The 22,932-nt window shown below is 36.8% G+C and overlaps 1 protein-coding gene across 2 annotated transcripts in view; it reads right to left on the bottom strand.

Moving 5' to 3' along the window:
• Positions 1-22,932, bottom strand: part of Ptr (patched domain-containing protein) — a 437,818-nt gene that overhangs the window by 138,221 nt on the left and 276,665 nt on the right. For both annotated transcript variants that reach the window (XM_081740393.1, XM_081740392.1), the window contains one exon: positions 16,843-17,186. In XM_081740393.1, the coding sequence (XP_081596519.1) occupies positions 16,843-17,186 (344 nt within the window). The remainder of the gene's footprint in view (positions 1-16,842; positions 17,187-22,932) is intronic.

Genomic DNA, 22,932 nt, shown 5'->3' on the forward strand with positions numbered 1-22,932 from the left:
CCGGGTTCGATTCCCGGTGGGGAGTCATGTGGTTCGGATTCCACGTTAATCAGTAGGTCCACGTCTCATATAGCCTCGCTGCTGAAAGGGACGCAAAACTAAAATCAATTCAATTCAATTCAATATGAACCATAGAAATACATTTCTGAGTAATGCGAGATGTTTGAGCCCGTATATAAGCAATAAAATTACCTATATACAGGTAAATGTTTCACATGAAACTGTTCCAATTTACTCGTTATTAAAATTACGAGATTGCGTGTGTGTGTTTTAATGCATAAAGTTCCACGCATTAAGAAACTTTATTTTATAAATTACCTATTTGCTATTTGCTATCTATTATTTCATGTAGACCTAGCAGTGGTATAAAGTTTACCAGGAGGGTATTTAAATCTTTAGCCAAACTGAAATTAAATTTTTATTTTTACATCCAACATTTATGCCTTTTAGATTAAAGAAAACGGGTGATTAATAAAATAATGATAATATGGAAGAAAACGGGACAATCCTGAGAAAACCCACGAACACAATATTGTCAATCATAAATTCAGTCAGTGGCGTATTTAGGGGGGTGGCTTCCGGGTTTAAGCCCCCCCCGAAATCTTACTTAGTATAGTAAAGTACATGAAATATCTTGCTGAATTTTCACATTTCCAGCCCCCCCGAAAGTTAGCAAAGCCCCTCCCGAAACAAAATCGTAAACACGCCACTGAATTCAGTATATCCTGGATTCGATTCAGGGACCCTTTGCATCAGAGGTGAGTATTCTAAAAAGTTAGCCACCGTGTCTTGCTACATATTTAGTCAATAATTTTAGTAAAGGGACAGGGTGGCTCAGTTGTAGAGCGCTTACCTCTGGTGTTTGGGTCCCTCGTTCGATGCCCGGCCAGGTAAGTATGTGGGAGACAACATCGTGTCCGTGGATTTTCTAGGGGTACTCCCGTTTTTTTTTTTTTTCCATTTTCTCATTCCACCAATTCTTCCATCATCATTCGCTTGCCTTAATTATCCGTGTCCCTTAGCCTAACGGACATAATCGTGGGACGTTAAACTGAAAGATTTCATTTCCATTTTTCAATTTTAGGAATTTGGTCCCATGTTCAAATTACTTTACTGGGATAGAAGAAATTTAAGGAGATAGATTCTCTATTTTCCTTGATTGCAGATCTTCTAGAAAAGATTTTCGGTGCCTCTTATTTACAACGTAATACCACTAGTAGAACGAAATATATAAGAATTTTAAGAAATGATCAACACTTACAGAAGAAAACGAACCATATTAGTGAATTTCATCTTCATTTCATGTAAACTAAAGCAGAATAGAAGATCGTCCTTGTATTCAGACTTCACTGTACTAATTTGTATTGAATGAAAGATCCCTGGTAATAAAAGATCAGGAATTGGCAACATTGACAATGATGAAGCGTTCATTGTGCCAAGGTTTCGCCCGCAGCACTTTTGAAGTTCCTCTCTTTCCGTTCCAACCCTGTCCTTGACCCTCTACTCTAATTCAATGTCGAACAAACTCCCCCTCGTTATCTCATCTTCTTCCGTGCAAAAAAGAAAGAAAAAAACGCGAGGGACTGGCATCTCTGGAATTCATTTTTTGAAAATTAAATGCAACCCTAACCTACTTTCAACACTCCCTCCTCACAAATTCATAACAAAAGAAACAGGATGTGATATGAAAGACACATTAACGCAGGAAAGAAACTAAAAGAAAGTAGGGAATTAAAATTACTGTAGGACCCACCATGTGAGTAACTGCAATTTAGTTCTGTTGGGTTGTGTTGGGCTGCGTTCCTGATTTAGTACGGTATATGATTGTGGATATCTTCGACAAACAGGAAGAACAAACATTGTTTCAGATCATGTCTTAGAGACATGTTAGGTTAGCGGCAGAGCGCACTGAGAAAAATCAATTATCCCGATATACAAAATCCTTATGTTTACTACGGAAATCTGTAAGGAGAATAGATTACCCATATACTACATACATACAGCCCTTTTCCCGCTTAGATGTGACATCATGTCACTGCACGATGTCTAACAGTCTTCCGTATGTTACATAGTATACATATGTTACATACATCTGCTGGACTTATATGTTATATAGAGTTTGTTTGTGTGTTTGTCTGTCTCTGTGCGGCCTGGGGACAAGACGAGTGGACCAAGAGTTACTAAATTTTGGTCAGGGTTACCTTGATCCAAGCCCCAGATCAAGATGAAGCGTTTTTTTTTTTTTTTTTTTTTAATTTCGAACCAGGGTTCTCAGGAGGACGCTTACCGGGACCGGCCTAGGATCTGGGCTGAGAGTTACCAAATTTTGATCAGGGGTACCTTGGTCCAAGCTCCAGGTCAGGACGAAGCGTTTTTTTTTTTTTTTTTTTAAATTCAAACCAGAGGGTCTAAGGGGAGCGTTTACCGGGACATGTAAAAGTAGTAGAAAATGACCGATATTAGTGTCGAATTCATAGTTTTCGCGGTCGCTGAGATCAATGGTGAAACTTGGATCGCATTCATCCCATTTGGCTGCGGGCCTGGGGTTTTCGGAGGGGAATACCGAGACATGGAAAAATAACCCAAAATGACCGATATTAGTGTCAAATCCATAGTTTTCGCGTTCGCTGAAATGAATGGTGATACTCCTACAGGCGCTGACTGCCAAATACAGTCCTCATGCGAAGAATGTGTATATTCAGCTAGTTTTCAATAAAACGTGAAAATCCGGGGAAATTCTCGCGCTGACTGATTGACCAATATAAATGCTTAAATTTTTCTTTGTTTTTCATAAACTAGCAGAACGTCTGTTCTTCGCACGAGAACACCTTTCATTTTGGACATAAAGGGCACCAAAACTGTCACCTATCAACTTAGTGACCCCAAAAACAATGAATTCGACACTAATATCGGTCATTTTCAATTATTTTTAAATGTCATGATCCCCTCTTTGAAGTACTAACGGAGTTTGAATTTCGATTTAAACAGCATCGGAAGTGTCACTATTCGTCTCAGCAACCCCAAAAACTCTGGATTCGACACTAATATCGGTCATTTTCGATCATTTATATATATATATATATATATATATATATATATATATATATATATATATATATATATATATATATATATATATATATATATATATATATATATATCCCTCCCCTAAATTGCACTGTCAAAGTGAAATAATGAAAACCACCCGCGAAGAACGGGCACTTTAGCTAGTAAGATATAATAAAAAAAAAAGAGAGAGAGAGAGAGATAACTGTTGACCGGATTGGCCATTTATCCAGTTGATCCATCCAAATAATCGAAGTTTGACAAATAGAAAACTAGTTTCTATTTAATTTTGTTTCTTATGCGTGTGTCTTCATCGAGAAGGATTACAAAATGTTTTTCGATAGGAAATTAGTGTGTGTTTATACAGGAACTGCTTTAATTTTTTAAGTTCTTCCTATATTTACTTTAAAGAAAATACCTCTAACACAAGTACGCGAAATTTATTTACACATAACAGAAAAGTTTTCCCTTTCCTTTCTCAGTGTATGACCAATGTCAACGTTTAGAAAACAGAAGACACACTTAATGAAACATTAGCGCCAATAATTAGTGTAGCGGTAAAAGTTAAAAACCGAACTTAGGACTTTCATCTCTTGGTCATGGCCGACAGTTGCTCAAAGGTATTACTGTAGCATTTCATCGCTTGTGGAATTGGGACGCAAAACATATGATGCTAGTTACAAGGACAAAAGTACTATCACCATAGACTAGTTGTTATTCCTGTCCTGGTTCACGATGTTCTTTTTCTCGAGGAAAACATTGCCAAAAGAAGTTTATTTTCTACTACTATCACGTGGTACTTCTGTCTTGCAGAAATAATTAACTGTTTACAGTTGCACAGAAAGAGATGAGATTGCTAAACAATTTGAAATGTATTATAATTATTGAACAGTAGTTCGCGAACAATTATTACAAGCCATACTAGCTGATTATTACATACATTTGCAACATAAAATGTTGTTCTCAAACGAATTCCATCTGTTTAGCAACATTCAGAAATATTTAATAATGTATACTAGATATGCGTTACGTGTCGAAGTATGGTACTGACCGATCAATTCTTTTGGATATCGACGTCATGGACAAGACCCGTATTTACACAGGAGCCCGAACCCACGCTGGCAAATTTTCAGAGGCAGCATGCAGGAAACAAAAGGCTGTTCACGAAAGAGAATTTTAAGGCAAATCTTTGAGTTTTATGTCCCACGGTTATGCCGGTTAGGCTAAAGGAGACGGTGATTATGAGAAATGAATGAAATGGTGGAATGAAGAAAGTGGGAGGAAACGGGAGAACCCTGAGAAAACCCACGCACACGGTGTTTGTCCACCACAAAGTTCACTTGGTGGGAGCAGGGTTTAAACCCGGGACCTCAAGCACCAGAGGTGAATGCTCTACCACTGAGCCAACGCGGCCTCGAACTTTAAGGCAGTGATGCCAATCTGAAACTCTGGAAATTCCATTTCGGTAAGAAAAATCCCATTTTGCACCCGAATTTCCCAGGTTGTGCTACTACTACTACTACTACTACTACTACTACTACTACTACTACTACTAATAATAATAATAATAATAATAATAATAATAATAATAATAATAATAATATATTAAAACTTACGTATTACTTCTTTTAATTTCTTGATGAATTATCTGTAAATGTCGATCTTCCGCAAGTTTATCAAATAGTTTGTTAATAACTATTTTGCTTAATCGAGAACAAGTATATTTTGTGGTCAGAAAAGCAGTAACTCCATCACACCATTGAACCATCAGCTTATATTGAGCCGAATTACATTAGAAATATTTTGTTCTCCCCATGTGTGTTTTAAAAATTGCTTATCTCTGGTTTGACATTTTACTTTCTCTCTTTCATTCGTTCATTGCTTTGTTTTCTTTTTTCATCAAATAACAGAATACAAATTTCGTTTCTTGATACTTGATTTTTAAAAATTACATATAATTAAGTCATTCCTCACTAGCATGGACTTCATAGATAACAAAGAAAACACTTCAGACTAAAGTTGACAACACTGACTCGGTTATTGATGACTCATTATACTTACTTCTCGCTTGAACAGAATTTTGTTGGCATAGATTATAGGGCTACATACAGTGAAAAATCCCATATATGTTCCTAATTTCGACGAGAACTCCCTTTATCCCATTCCGAATAATGTTGAAAATCCTAGCAAAACGAGATTTCCCCCACTGGTTTTCATCACTGCTTTGAGGGAGATCTATACTGAAAACAACATTGATACCACAGCTCGACATTTTTTTCTTATTAGGACGCTACTGGTGCTAGAAGAGCAAAGGTCATTCCTTATTGGCTACCAGAGTAATGTCATCTATCAATTTTCGTGTTATTTTTGCTTAAACATAAATGAACACAAACAAATACGACAGTTGCAAAATTTTGTGGGGCTTAGGGGCGCAAAGGGAGAAAAAAGTGTAAAATACGGCCCTCATAATGGGAGTGTGGAGCTTTACCTTGATGTCCCATGGACCCATAAAAAACCAGAGACATTCAGCTCGGAATAGAAACTTTGAGACTAAGAAACATCCATGCTATATCAATTGGATTTCAGTGGTAGGTGGGGAGCAGGATGGCTTAAAACAGTATGTCCTAACTGGTTCATACCAGCTTTGCTATATTCAATAACTTACAAATACAAAATACAAATGCTGAGCAAAGCAACGTTTTTACTATAAAATAATTGTGACAGTTTCGGATATCTAAGATATCCTTCTTCAGACACTACGAAAATAAATGAAAATGCATATATATGAAAATGCACTTATCTAAGATACAAACCAGGGTAATGATAAGGATGCCACTTTAAATAGTGTCTTACGCTGCGCCCAGAAAAGGGGTGTTCAGCTTCAAGCGGAGAAAGAGCTTCTTCGTAGCTATAAGGTTTGCGTTCGCGTCTTCGGTATGGGAGTCGGATTTGATTCCAGGCTGAAGCTCATGTGATTCAGATTTCACATTAAACTTGCAGGTCTACGTGTCACATAATCTAGGCACTGAAAGAGATGCTAACATTTAGTTCATTCAGGCCACCAACCAATAAGTCCCTCCAAACAGAAATGATCATTTTTCCTCACAGTCACCTTCAATAGATTCCCTCAGAATGATACTCACCCGCGCCCACACTTAAATATTACTGACATCCCCATTAAAGGAGGATTATCGGGGCAAAATGGGTGAGGGTGTCCATCTCTTCTTCCAACTACCAGTGCATGCTAAAATTTCATACTTTTGTCTCCATATTTATACAGGGTGTTTCATAAAGTGTCACAATATTTTTGGAACAGATTCATCACATCCAAATAACAAAAACAGTTCATATGGGCCAGTTCTCAAAAGTGGATAGCTTCGAAATTATATTCGGGTGCCGAAAACGTAAAATAACTGAACTTTAAAAGTTCATAGCTCCACTACTGTGGAACCTATCACAGTCGGATCAAGACATCACTCAGGAACTGGTATGTGAATTATCCAAATATCCATCTTTCAGAACCTCTGATACTTGCACAATCATTTTTGCAGAGGCTGTTTGGGAGTACTTGATCACTCTCCACCTACCTCTATAAAAATTGGTGTGCAAGTACTGGAGCATTCTTAAACATCAATATTTGGATAGTTCACATACCAGTTCCTCAATCATGTATTCACTCGACTACGATAGGTCTCATAGTAGTGGAGCTATGAACTTTAAAAGTTCACTTGTTTCACGTTTTCGGCACCCTATAACTCCGAAACTATCCACTTTTGAGCACAGGTTTATATGAAAGTATCCACTTTTGAGCACAGGTTCATATGAAACTATCCACTTTTGAGCACAGATTCATATGAAACTATCCACTTTTGAGCACAGGTTCATATGAAACTATACACTTTTGAGCACAGATTCATATGAAACTATACACTTTTGAGCACAGATTCATATGAAACTATCCACTTTTGAGCACAGGTTCATATGAAACTATCCACTTTTGAGCACAGATTCATATGAAACTATCCACTTTTGAGCACAGGTCCATATGAAACTATCCACTTTTGAACACAGGTTCATATGAAACTATCCACTTTTGAGCACAGGTTCATATGAAACTATCCACTTTTGAGCACAGATTCATATGAAACTATCCACTTTTGAGCACAGGTTCATATGAAACTATACACTTTTGAGCACATATTCATATGAAACTATACACTTTTGAGCACAGATTCATATGAAACTATCCACTTTTGAGCACAGGTTCATATGAACCCTTTTTTTTATGTGAGGAATCTGTTCCCAAAATATCGTGACACATTTATGTAACACCCTGTATATACATTCTTTAAAAATGAATAATCTGGGAGTTACTATATCGATGCTAGTAGCTGGTTGTATTGTACACAAAATCAGGACCTATACAAGCTAACACTTTAAAACCATGGTAACACATACTATATGTTGTGCGCTAATGATTATGTGCTTTACTAGTTGTTTGACCTCCATAAAAAAAAAAAAGTAGTAACTTTCCCTTTTTTAACTTACATTCTCCACAAAGATTCTTTGAAAAACATTCAACACAAACAAATATTTGCGGAAGTAGCTGAAGGTCCATTATCTTCCGCACCGGAAATGGCTTTCTTTCTGTTTTTTTTCTTTGCCAGTGATTAAGCATCTCATAAGCTTCTTACTTCACTTTCATTAGATTTTACTATATTTACCTGAAATGCCGGAGCTCTATTTACATATTATGTATGCTTTGTTTATTTACTAACTTTCAAATGAATCTTAAAGCGGAAGCCTCTACAGTACACTTGATAAAGTAGCTCTGAAGTAGTTAAGTAATGGAAGTGTATTATAAAGGATATATAATATTAGGTTGTGTATTGCGTGACTACTTCCTCGTTGTTGCCCGCGAGACGAGACGAGACAAGAAATAACGTCTTCTCGTCTCATCTTGTAAATTTTGTAGAAGTAAACTGTCGTCTCGATTATCGTAAAGGTCTTAATACTCGGAAAGCTTTCCTCGTTTCCTCTTAAGAGTCTCTATCACTGCAAAATTAAAATACCGTTGATTTTACAGTAACTATGTGATATCTTCAAGTAGATAAAAGATAATCGAAAAGTGGATCAAGACCTCCCTAGATGATGTTATTTTGCATGAGGTACCGTTATCACGAGTCACCTAGTAGCTTTTCGTTTGCTGTTATTTAGAAACGCGAAAATAAATGCCGATTTTCTAAATGGCTGGAAATCGAAAGCAGATAAATGAGTCGTAGTAATAACGGTATCTCACGCAAAATAATACTGTCTAGGGAGGTGTTGTTCCACTTTTCGATTATCTTTTATCTATTTGAAGATATCACATAATTACTGTAAAATTAGCGGTATTTTAATTTCGCAGTGATAAGGCCTCTTAATACTTTCAAAGCTTTCCTCGCCTTTCCTGGTCCCGCGTAGCGTAGTGGGTAACACTCTCGTCTTCGGTGCGGGCTGTACCTATCGATTCCCGATAGAAATACTCTGTCGGAAATGTATAAAATCCTCTTTCAAGGCAGCCACACTGAGGGAGGTTTTTCCTCATTCACACCACGCAAATGCTGGAATGGTACCTAACATAAAGGTCTCAGGTCGCTTCCTTTCTTCCGCACTTCCCCGAGTAGTATGATCTCCGAACGACGTCATCCCCCATACGTGACAAGCTAAAGGCCATAGATACTGACAGCTCAGGCCATAGACATCGACACAATCTCCAATTTTTTTCTCGTCTCAGTGTGTAAATTTGTATGTGTGAATTTATATCCTAAATTTTAAAATTTCATCTACAAGTTATCAGAAACCTTCCGCGTCAAGAGAGGTCCATGAGGGGTATTATATATCAACATTTAAACCATATTTATTACTAGAGTACGTTGTGTAATAACTACTGTTATCTTTATACGTTCAAAAATAGTCTTCATTATGTTCGTACAACCACTTTATCAGTTTATAGTGTTTATACTATGAATCATATCATACTCTAAGACTTGGATGAGCTAGTGTTGAGTTTGAAAATGCATTTCTCGTTTTCGAAACAAGACGAGAAATTTCTTCTCTCATGGACAACGTTTCTTGTAACGGGAGAAAACGCGACAGCATCATTAGGCAAAATGCGTTTACTTTCTCTCCGTAATTTCCATCTCATGTGAGGTCGACGTTTCTGATCAGCCTTCTATAAAGCCCTGTCCCTAAATTCTTCCCCTTGTTAGACTTTTCTCCTGAACTCATTCCTAACTACATCCATCCATTTACTTCTTAGTCTCCCTCTACCCTTCTTCCTATTCAATTCCATTGCCATGGGTAAAATGTCGATTTCCTTATATTAAAGATAGTAGTTGTTCCACTCAAGTCCACCGCCCACTCTATAGGTTAAAATTGTGCTTAAACAAATGGTCTAATTCCTTTATATTTAATAAACTTAATTATTAATTTACTTTTTGAGTTTCCCCACCAACCACCCAAAACTACATACAGTATTTATGCGATTACTCAAGAACATCGTTACAAAGCAAGCGATAGCAACACAATAGCGACATAGCATTAGCAGGCAAGCGATAGCAACGCAAATAGCGATATAGCATCAGGAGGAAAACGCTAGCAGCGTAAATAGCGATATAGCATCAGCAAGCAAGCAATAGTAGCGCAAATAGCGACATAGCATCAGCAAGCAAGCAATAGCAGCGCAAATAGCGATACAGCATGAGCAGGCAAGCGAGAGCAGCGCAAATAGCGATACAGCATCAGCAGGCAAGTGATAGCAACGCAAATAGCGACATAGTATCAGCAGACAAGCAAAGCAGCGCAAAGTGACATAGTATCAGCAGACAAGGGATAGCATCGCAAATAGCGAGATAGCATCAGCAGGCAAGAGATAACAGTGCAAATAACATCAGCAGGCAAGCGATAGCAACGCAAATAGCGACATAGCATCAGCAGGCAAGCGACAGCAGCGCAAATAGCGATACAACATGAGCAGGTAAGCGATAGCAGCGCAAATAGCGACATAGTATCAGCAGGCAAACGATAGCAGCGCAAATAGCGATACTGCATCAGCAGGCAAGTGATAGCAACGCAAATAGCGACATAGTATCAGCAGGCAAGCAAAGCAGCGCAAAGTGACATAGTATCAGCAGACAAGGGATAGCATCGCAAATAGCGAGATAGCATCAGCAGGCAAGAGATAACAGTGCAAATAGCATCAGCAGGCAAGCGATAGCAGCGCATATGATAACATAGCATCAACAAGCAAGAGATAGCATAGATAGCGACATGTACTGCGTTAGTATTTGTGTGACGCACAAACTGAGACGTTTGCCGTTTATTATTAAGATGAAAACGAGTTCGCTGAAGTCTTTTCAATCTCAGGGAAATTTATTTTGTCTGTTTCGCTCTATATTACTGCTTAAATACCCAATATTGTCTATTCTTCTCATTTTCTTCAAAATCAAGATATCATTGAAGATACATCTTTTGTTTCAATAGAGGTTTCTTCCAGGTTCTAAGAAATTTCAGAATTACAGAAATTAACTTATGTCACGATCAAGTGTCATGTCAATGCAGGAGAGAATGTCGCCATAGGTTAAGCTATGGATCCACATCTCATATAATTTCGGTACAAATAAGGATGTTGAATTCCAACCTAAGCAAACAATACTTCTCACACAAACGCGCTCACATTTAATTTTGTCAATGAGTGCTCAAGCTGCGATATTTATAAGATAAATCACGTCGTCTCGGAGTCTTCTAATCCATTAAATAATAATAATAATAATAATAATAATAATAATAATAATAATAATAATAATAATAATAATAATAATAATAATAATAATAATAATAATAAAAACAGACCAGTGGTTCCCAAACTGGGAAATTCTTATAAGAGGCGCAAAGGACTATAAGGACATAAGCTGCTGAAATACAATGAACAGTGAAATTATTTTTAAACTGCAAGGACGTTAACTCTATTCCGTGTTTAAGCAATAGAGTACCCATACAGTCGGTGCCTGTTGTACCTAACAAAACATTTCATGAGTGTTTTTCACAATCCTTTATCCAGGACTCATATAATAATAATAATAATAATAATAATAATAATAATAATAATAATAATAATAATAATAATAATAATAATAAGTAATCTGCCATTACTGGCAGGTCAATTGCCGAAAGTGAGAAACTTCCATGCTTCACGATTTCTTCGTCTTCATGTACGTTTTTTTTTGTTTTTTTGTTTTGATATCCTCCATCAATTGTAGTCCTCTTAATCCCCTCCCTCTCTTTCCTGTCACCTTCCCCCCTAGCACATCCCTATTGATACAATTTCTTCTTAGCCAATATACAAGTTTCTCTTTTTCTTCTTAATAATATCTAAAAGTGTTATTTTCTTCTCCACCATTTCTAACAGTCCCTCATTCGTTTTTCCCTCGACCTAGCTAATTCTCTCCATCCTTCTCCATACCCACATTTCGAAAGCTTCCATTTTTTCATAGTTTTTGCGTAATGTACATGTTTCTGTCCCATATTGTACAATACTCCACACGAAGAATTTTGTGAGTCTTTTTCTCAACTCTTTATTCAAGGTCCAAGAAAATAGTATATTCTTCCTCGTAAAAGCAGTTCATATCATGAATAGTACTACCCAGGTATCGAAAACTAGCCACCCGTTCTGTTTTCTCCCCTCTTACTTCTATATTTGACACGGGGGCCTTAAATTTCGACTTCCGAATTTTTTAGTCTCTAGTCTCATTCCCTCCTTCAGAGTGATCGAGAAAAAATAACTGAATTGAATAATATTAAATGGAGCCCCAGGCGTCTTCAACATTTGAATTTATTTATAGTATACAATATAAGACAAAGGAAACTTGTAAGTTCGAAATGGTTAGAGGGAGTAACACCGTACCCAGGCTAAGAGAAATGAAGGTACAACTGCAAATATTACTGTATAGCACTATCATGGTGTCATCTACAAGTCCGCCATATTGGGCTTAGGTCTCAAGTTTTTACTAGGAAGGAGGTTTTGCTTGATACATATCGTTCTGAGCTGGCTTTTCACCACAAACACATATCTAACGTTATTTTCAACTTATCTTTAACCTTTTAATAGTTATTACCTTCATAGGATCTGTTTATTAATTAACAATTGTCTTTCAAAACTTACAAGGTACCTTTGCCTCATATTTTATAACGTAAATGCATTGAAAACTTGAGATCACTTGGCATCGTTTAATATCATGAGTTACTTCGGATTTTGAGTTACATTGACTTGAGTTACATTAAAATACATAAAATTTAAACAAATGGTTTATTTAAACAAAAATTTAGAATATCAAAATAAATAATTTTTCCTAGCTACACAAGAGGAAATCACCAGAACAGATTTGATATTACCTGGAAATGATTTAAAAGAAAACCTATTGTCCAGGGAGTAATATTCTTGTTAGAGTGAAAACATGTTATGCAGTTCCTTTTCAGGTGGTAAAGTGCCAAAGACCGACGAGACGTTGCCACGTTGTGTAGAAACAGATATGCGCTGTATTAGAAAAGATGTGGAGCGAACTTCCAGGAAATGCGTCTTCCTACCTCCCTAATAAATTCAAAACTTCTTGCACCCCAAGTGACACTAAGTCTTAATAGGAATAGGAGGAAGAGCAAAATTTTCGAGAAGGTTTTCGTATTTTCTTTCCTTTTCAGTTTCTCTGAGATTATCAACAGCTCCACCGTTCATTACTGACAGAGGGAGACTTGAATGAGCGTATGTATCAGCGCATGTGAAATCCCACAATAAGCATTTACCAGTCCATGAAACATCCATGGAACCAGTGTCATTCCATCCGGTCGCTTTCCATCAGAAAGACAGCAACCAGAAGGTTCCCGTATTGAAGGAATTCCTGCTGTGTTAAGGGCTCATAGTATTACATCATTAACGGAGGAGTGCATGAAAGGCCATGCAGGCCACGTTGGTTAACCTCATCTCCACAAGCTGGACAGCGATGAGGCTCACAAACAGCTAAACCTAAACGTAAGGCAACAGCAATTCGAAAGCTTTCATTTGATAAATGAAGGCGTAAAGGCGGGGAAGGTATTGCCATCATCCATGCACCCGCTTCGGGAGATGAGGTAGCAAGGATCCTGGCTTTATCTTCCGGAACAACAACAGATTGTAACAGAAGATTATGTGAGTGAGATGCTATTGGTGTATACCAAGATGACTGATAACATCGTTTGTTAATTTCTGGGAGGTTTGTGACTACTAAGCTTGCCCATCTATTAGAACCTTTCTGAACTGAGCCATCTGGATCCTAACAATAACCCTGTGGAAGGAGAGCTTCGATTAAACGAAGAGATCCGTGATAAGACGCTAAGAATGTAGGAATTGCTATTTCCACAGTTCGTCGAATGCCCAGGCGACCCAAGCCAATAGGTAAACATGCTTGCATCCAAGAGTCGTCATTTAAGAAGCAGTTCAGAAGTGATTCAAGGCTAGTTTTCAGAACAATATCATATTTTTCCAGCAAAGAAGTCTCTTGCCAAGATGGAAATCATTATAAAAAATAGATTAACCGAAGGATTGATAAAGATGCCCATAAAAGAAAAAAGATTGAATGGACTGAAATTGAGAACAGTCAAGACAAGAATAATTCTAAATTAAATATTTTATTCAATAGCACGTTAGTGAGTGTTTCCGAGGTGAAAGCAGCAAAAACAAGCATTCTGAATTGTTAGAGGACGTATGCCTGGTGCAGCCTCATTAAATCTTCTACGAATAAACATTTCGACGAATGTTGTTTCATCTGATTCAAAAGAACCAACCACGCATTTAGAAAACTTAGGACGTAAACCAAGAAGATATGCCTTCCTATTTATTTGTATTAAGGATGAAAGAACCACCTTGGGTTCACCACCAATTGTTCCATGTTCACCATTATATAAATTTTTCTAAATTATTTTCCTAGCTTTCAAATCTTCTCTAAATAATATTACCGAAATAGTGAAAACTAATCACCTATTTGAGTTTCTCTCTTTGTGTCTTATAATTGTCACAGTTATCAATTATTTAATTTAGCGTTGGTGACCAACTCACGACAGTACTGCGACAAATGAACTTTTCTTAGTTGATACGCATTAAGTCACCACACAGATGTATTTTACTTTTAAAAACATAACTATCTGAACCTGCACTCTATACACAACGCATCATTCACATATGAGCATGAATCTCCTTCTCATTCCTCACAACAGCTGTACATGTCCCTTTACAAACACAAGTAAAACACGTATTGATAAAATCGGCAAGGGGATATTTTTTTTCAATATTTCGCACCGTTTCCAAGATTTCAGCCTATTTCCGGCTGAAGTTTCTAATTCATGTATGATTAGTGTTTTCTTTCTTCTTGCATGTAGTATGCAATAAGCAAATATATTACATACATAATTAATTACAATGCCAGTCATATATGGTGTTCATTGGGGAAAACCCTCCAAACAAAGATTCATCTTAGACTGGAACTGGTAAAAAAAAAAAAAAAAGTTATAATTTTTTTTTAAAAAAAGATATTAATTGTCAGCTTCAGAAACCAGAAGAGAAAGAGGAAAACCATTAAATATTGGCAGGAACCTTTACACACAGAAAAAACGCACGTGGCGTACGTAAAAACCTAGGTTACATGCGTAAATCCTGTAGTTTTCGGACATAACATACGACGACAGCAAATGTATAACTGAAAACGTATTATATAATACTTTCCGTATAAGTGTTCTATCTATATGTACTTTCCGTACAAAGAAAGAACTGTACATAGGCTGTCAGGATCTCACATACAGATTAACGTATATAACATATAACTGACGTATCTAACATACGTATACCTATGTAATATAAGGAAGACTGTTAGATGTCAGGTAACTTGCAGCGACATGATGTAACGTCTAAACGTGAAAAGAGCAATACGTATTTAGTATATGAATAGCGTATGTTTCGTACAGATTTCCGCAGAAAACATAATTATTCCGTATATTTGTACAATATACTGCTGTCCAGACAACAGATTTTTCTCAGTATAAGCCTCTTGTTAAGGCGTTAAAGATACTCAACTGCTTTGCTTTTATTTATTACTATTTTTCTTTCAAATTTCATGCAAAATATATTTAATCTTTTTTCTATTGTATTTTCATGTGGTTCGGATTCCACGTTAATCAGTAGGTCCACGTCTCATATAGCCTCGCTGCTGAACGGGACGTTAAACTCAAAATCAACTCAACTATTGTATTTTTGTAGGATTCCCATATTACAGTCTTACAAAAAGAGTCATAGTACGAATCTTGAAGTTAAAACAACTGTCTATCAGCACCCGCAAGAATGAAAACATTTTCCCAGTTTCCTAAAAACACGCCCAGACCAGTGGCGGATCTAGCTTGGGGACCTAGGCCCCCGAGATTTTTGAGCGACAAAAATGATTGAAGCTATTATTTATATATTTTTTGAAAGTTTATATTAAGCGTTCCCTTTCATTCTTCATTGGAAATTTTTTGTAATATTAGATATAATTTCAGTTTCAGTTTTTCTGTTATGCAATGTTTAAAACAGGGGCGTCATTTAGGGGGGGCAGGGAGGGGCATTTGCCCCCCCTGAGTTTCAGATCTATATAGATTTTATCAATAGAATAGTAGTAAATCAGTGAAAAACTCGAAATTTCACGTATATCAAGGGGTCTTGCCCCCCCAAGCAAAATCTGAAATGACGCTCCTGGTTTAAAACAATACTTGATGTCCACAATGTCAACGTACAACATATCCATATATCCTTAGAAAGAGAGTTAAGTTGGAAACTTTTGCAGGACCATGAAAAGTTGTAACCCCATGATATACTTGTCATAGCCTGGGTTCTGCCTGGCCTCCCAGTTTTTACTTTCTAGATCCGCCACTGGCCCAGACCTTTTTTAGGGTTCGAAAAAGAGGACATATTCAGCTAAAAGAGCGAGTCTGGTCTATTTTTCCAGTGAGAGACGGTTAAACGTCCTATAGTTAATTATCATGTAGAAATATATCATACTATTCAACACTTGTTGATGTATTAATAAGCCATAATTTTATAAGCGTCACTTGACAGTTTTATTCTTGGGACTTCATCCTGTTGTCATCTTCGCTGTGCAAATGCTCCGTGATGTGGTACATTTATCTACTTGTTTAGCACCTGCTGTCGCTACCGGTTATTAAGGAATCTGGAAAATCCTCTTACAACTCAGGCATGTAAAGAATATACAGAAGGGGTAGTACAGCCATACCAGTGATTCATGCTCCCGTGACAACCTTCAATCTCCCTTAAATTTTTAGTTGTTCATATATATAAGAAGAAGGCCTGACTGACTGATTCATCAACGGCCAGGCCAAACCACTTGAGCTGAGAGCGTAGGATTTGTGATGTAAGGTCGCAATAAAGAAGGATTTTTGGAAATTCGACGGGTAAGGCGGGAAAAGAGAATGGCACTTATTATCTTAAGATTCCATATCTCGGAATCGAGTTACATGATGTAGTTCACACTTTGCGAGCCCTTCGACTGCATTCCGCATGTTTTCACGCTCACTTCTTCCCAATAATTGAACAGCAAACAGATTTGGGTTATCCCCGTTTCATTATCTCACCTGGTTCTCCCCTGGCGGCTTAACAGAGAATTAAAAAAAAAAACTATATTTTGTCATATGACAATAATAATAATAATGTAATAATGCACTTACCAAGCATAAGAAACGGTGCTGCCAAGTTGATACCGATGAACTCCACGCCACAGTAGATGACCATACCGAATGCTGCAGCGGTTCCCATAACAGCCGAGAGGGTACCGAGAACCCCCAACCACGGTTTAGATCGCACCCAGTCAAACATCATACACGACGTGACGGAGAACAGCACCATGATGAGAAACGTGGTGCTGAAGAAAGGAATCACGGTTCGCGTGTTGCGCTCCAGTTCGATGTCCAACGTTCTCGAAGCGAATCTTGCAGTGCTGATGTACTTGAAGACGCCCGTGTCTTCAGCCTCGCCTACTGCGTCCAAGAAACTTTGCTCCCATGCGGCGCCTCTGCAAAGAAAACAAGAATTCCAATCGTTAGTTTAATTCACATGCATTTAATCTAATTTATTAGAAATTGAAAGAAAGCAATTTACACTATAATCAAGAAACTCAAAGAAAATTTACTTTTCTACCAAGATTATTCAAACACAAATTGTTTGCTCTTTGCAGTCGTAGAATTCGAAATAAGTTCCAGTAAAGACAGTCAAGATAGACGGACACTCAAACTAAGTGCTAATGAACATTTTGTAGTACGAAAAGTTACTTATCCTTTCATCATAGGCAACGAACTATGCTTTGCTGCTGTATAGGTTGCATAGAAGCTAGGGAATGTACGTACTGACAGTATAAATCTTATTAGTACCATTTCGCGATCCTAATACATTGTCACCGGTATGCTCGTATGCATAGAACTTAACGTGAACTTTTTGAGAGTTTTGAAAACAAGTTATCGATTTTCGCGTGTGTGTGTTTTTTTTTTTTTAATGAAATGCAGGGTCTATATTGTGGCTTATGACGACTATACCAATCACAATTTCAAGGGTCCATTTGAGGGAGGGGAGGGGTTAATTTCTTCTCCTTTAGTTTAAGAAATACTTACATTTTAATCATTTGTATAGTAATACAGAAAGATATGGAACTCTTCTATGGGTACAGTCCTGTCCCACCCCAAACAAAATCTGAATTAACGTTACTGCATAATTTAATAACAGTTAAAGACTAAGCAATATACTGTAATACCTGGTCGCTATTAGAACGCTCTGGAAGGGTTATGTCGACGAATTTTTATGGCTCTGAAAAGTATGTCGTTAACTCATAAATACAATGATTTGATAGTTTTTAATTTCATTTAAAATATCATTTATTTATTTATGTAAATAAAACGCTGTTCAGTAGACGATTTCTCTCTTGCTGTTTCTGTTCTCCTAACGGTGACATCATCCTCACAATAATCTCAGTCTGTGCGTTATGTTAATCTTAATAAGAAGTCACGCTAATAATTTCGCTACTTGCGCTATCACTTGCCTGTCTGACACTAATAGATATTACTTCCTATGCTATCAATTGCCTGCCCGACGCTAAAAGATGCCACTACCAGTCCTATCTCTTCCCTGCCTGATGCTAATACATGTCGCTACATGCGCTACCTCTTTGGCTGCCTGACGCTGATAGATGTGGCTGTCTTCAGATCTCTTCTTTGCCTGATGCTAATAAACGCCACTACCTGTTCTATCTCTTGAGTGCCTGTCGCTAATAGATGTCACTACCTTCACTATTTCTCTGCTTGAGTGCACTGATAGATGTCGCTACCTTCACTATATCTTTGCCTACTTGAAGTTAATAAATGTTACTACCTGTGCTATTTCTTGCCTGCCTGACGCTAATATATGTTGTTACCTGCAATATCTGTTTGAATGCCTGACGTTAATAGATGTCGCTACCTGCAGTATCTCTTGCCTGCCTGACGCTAATATATATTGTTAGTACAATATCTCTTTGAATGCCTGACGTTAATAGATGTCGCCACATATTTCTTTGAATGCCTGACGCTAATAGATGTCGCTACCTCCAGTATCTCTTGCCTGTCTGACGCAAATATATGTTGTTAGTGCAATATCTCTTTGAGTGCCTGACGCTCAAAGATATCAATACCTGCCCTATCTCTTGCATGTTTGACGCTAATAGATGTCACTACCTTCATTATCTCTTGCCTGCCTGACGATAATATACGTTGTCACCTACAATAGCTTTGAATGCCTGACGCTAATAGATGTCGCTACCTGCAGTATCTCTTGCCTGCTTGACGCTAATAGATATCGGTACCTACACTATCTGTTTGTTCTTCTAACGGTGATAGATGTCACTACCTGAGCTATCGGGAGCTGAAATGTGCAAACAATTTTCCAATTTTAAACTACTAGATACACATACTATCTATAAAGTTACGTTTTCCGATTCATAAATGCAATACATTGTTTATAAGGAATGCATATCTGAGCATCTGCTTGTCGTCGAAACAGAAATCTTCTGCTCGCAAATCACAAACAATACTACCCATGTTTAGCTGTAGAGTTGTCTGTACTTCTAGCACAGCATGTTTGATATATGACTCGGTTAAAATATCCAGAGGACATTTGTATTCAAGTAAAACTAGTAGAGACTTCTCACCATTTGTAATGAGTGGAAGGGAAAGTTTTAAGTTAATGTCACGCAATTACTGGACCTAGCAGATGCCGAAAGAATATTTTAAAAAAGAAAGAAACATTGCATACAGCATTCTTTTGTGTGGTCCGGTTCGTTCTTTGCATTCAACATTTATATGGGTCAATCAAAGCAACTTACGGAAGGAGATTAGCCAGATAACGTAATCTATTGTTTTGGAGATACCTTAGGTTAAGACGGCATCTTTAATATTGTTCTGCACAAGCTCTTCCATTCAAATATTCGTGTAATGTGTCCTATACACACATGCATATTTTCTTTAATAATATCGTAAGTTCTGTTCATAATTGCTGTCCCAGAGCTCTGCAATTTTATATTTGATTCAAAACACATTTTTTTTTTTTTAATAGAGTGACACTAGCCATCAGTCGATTCATCTCAGATCCTCGGTTGTGGATCACAAAACGCAACCCATCGGATGTTCGAGTTCCTCTGAAGAACATAGTTCCTCTGGGATATGAAGAAACTGTCCTCGATATTTCTGTGTTAGTGCCCCTATCTAACAATGGCGGATCTATCCCAGGGCCAGGGGGTCTAGCCCCCCAGGTTTTGAGCCATAAAAATAATTGAATCTATTATTTATGCATTTTTGAAAATTTATAGTAAAGTCATCATACACCCATCATAGTCTGCGTTCTGGCTTCTCCCCCCTCCCCAGTTTTTACTTTTAGATCCGCCACTGCAGTCGAATCTGGTTGTCCTAAAAAAGTATATAAAAGAGTAACTAAGAGTCAGGAAGTTAAAAGAAAGCGAAAGAGCACTAGCATCTGATGCTAACGGTAGTTTTGCTAACGAGACGAGACGAGAAATAAAGTTGTCTCGTCTCGTCTCGCAAATTTTGTAAAAATCTCATCTTGTCTCCTTTCTCGAAAAATTCTTCATCATCTTGTCTCGAAAAAAATCGCCGCGTTATGTAAATTTAGGTACAAAATTTATTCTCTGTCATCTAGAAGTGATCAAAATTCTTTTGCATTACCATAGGTACACGTAAATTATGATTGATCACATGTAAAAAAAAATTAAACGACGTTTATTGTTGGATTGAATTTTGAGTTTAGCGTCCCGTTCAGCAGCGAGGCTATACTAGACGTGGGCCTACACCTTAACGTGGAATCCTAACCACATGAGCTTTCTCCTGGGAATCGAACGAGAAGAATCTCCCACGCCAAAGGTGCGCACGCTATACACATAACCACAAGCGAGCTAATATTTATTATTGGAGTATTGTCTGTAATGATTTCCGTATCTTTAAACGTTGCTGAATGCTCTTCAATGTGTTTGTACAATCACTTTACGAATTTATAGTTTATATATATATATATATATGATGGATCATATTACATTAAAACAGTGTTTGAGATCTAATACTTGAGTGAACTAAAGTCTGTTTCAGCCAACCTGATAGTAAACTCCCCTACCTCCCACTACTTACTACTGCAGAAGGGGAAGGCAAGTTGTTAACCTTCGCAGGGAGGGAAGCTTTTCAAATAAACAGAATCGTGTAAACTCTAAATTCGGACGTCAATTCGCTCGCACCTGATGTTGCGAAAGCACTGCTGTTCCTTTTGGGTATCAAACCCGAGTGAAAGGCGGAACACCAACATTCACCTGTACTTGAGATAGTGGGGGGAAAAACTTCTTCTTTTTCCTATCAGGTTATGGGAAACAGATTATAGTAGCTATTGTACACGAAACTGGAGAAATTTCTCGTCTCGTCTGAAAAACGAGGCGAGAATTGTCATGTAACTCATTATGTCTCGATTTTGAAAGATAATTTTAGTCTTGATTCTTGTCTCATTTCGAGACGAGACGTGATATTTCTCGTCTCGTGAGCAACAATAAAATTATCGAAAAATATTGAAATATCGAACAAATAGAAATATATCGAAATCTATATAAAAATGAAAGTGACTATGTTTGTGACTTCCCAACTCTTGAACTACCCGACAGATCTCGATCAAATTTGCCACATAGATGAGGATCGGGCCTAGGATGCTTGTTATTATTTCATTTTGACGCTGCAACTTACGGGAGGGTATCTATCTATCTATCTATCTATCTATCTATATCTATATCTATCTATCTATCTATCTATCTATCTATATATATATATATATATATATATATATATATATATATATATATATATATATATATATATATAGAACATTAAGTACTTTAGAAATTAATGTGTTGCATAAATTAAACTTTTTAAATTTTTCACAGTTGAATACTGTTAAAAATGTTAACGGCAGAATTTTGGATGTTGTGTTCAGTAATTCTCCCAATGTTGAAGTGTTTGAATCTGACGTTTACTTTGTTCAACAAGATAGACATCACCCGTGCTTGAATATTAGTATTCAATTCCTAAAAAGTTGTAAAATATATAGGGAGCTTGGTGATGCGGTTTATGATTTTAAGAAATGTCATTTTCTAAAGTTATATCAGCTTTTGAAGATTAAAAAATGGGATTCGTTGTATGTAATTAAAGATGTAGATGAAGGTGTTAATTACTTTTATTCTGAATTGTATAAAGTACTTGATGAAAGTGCACCTAAAAAGTCAAAGAGTAAGCATTTATACCCGCCTTGGTTTACTGCTGATATAATTAAAAACTTAAAGAAGAAAGATCGTCTTAGACGTGCATTTAACAATTCTAAACGCTATTCTGATTATATACGTTTTGTTGATATTAGGAAACAACTTAAGTCTAGTATTGAACTGGCTTATAAAAATTATAATCAGAAAATAGAAGAAAACACCATTAAAGAACCTAAGGTATTCTGGAGATATGTAAATAGTAGAAGATGTCCAAATTCGACTAAGAAACATTCTGTTATTGAGTACAACAACGATAAAATTATCGATAATAAATTAAAATGTGAAGCCTTTGCCACACATTTTCAATCCGTTTATAGTTCAGAACGACCTAATATAGATTTATCTGAAATATACTCAATTACAACACCTTCATCTGCAGATATAATGGTTTTAGATAAGATATATGAATTTGAAGTTGAAGCAGCAATAAATAAAATAAAAAGTAAAACATCATTTGGTCATGATAGTATACCATCTTATATTTTTAAGGGCTGTAAAGAATTCCTCATCAAACCATTGACTTATTTGTTCAATTTGTCTTTGCATCAAGGAAAATTTCCAGCAAAATTTAAAATTTCAGCGGTATGCCTAGTTCCTAAAGTTAATCCAGTAAGATTGATAGAAGATCATAGACCAATTAATCTGATACCTTCTCCTGCTAAAATATTTGAAGCAGTTATTTATAAACATCTATTCAATCATGTTTCTAGATATTTGTCTAACTCTCAATATGGCTTTAGGTGTAATCGATCAACTACTTCAAATTTATTGGTTATGAATCAAGTAATTAATGACTCTTTGAGTAGAGGGACACAAGTAGATGTAATATATACAGACTTTAAACGAGCTTTCGACTTAGTTGACCATGGTGTACTTCTTAGAAAGCTGAGAATGTTTGGTATATCAAGGGATTTAATTAAATTGTTTTATT

This window comes from Thermobia domestica, chromosome 15 (genome assembly GCF_964235325.1).
Source record: "Thermobia domestica chromosome 15, izTheDome1.hap1.1, whole genome shotgun sequence".
Lineage (NCBI taxonomy): Eukaryota > Metazoa > Arthropoda > Insecta > Zygentoma > Lepismatidae > Thermobia > Thermobia domestica.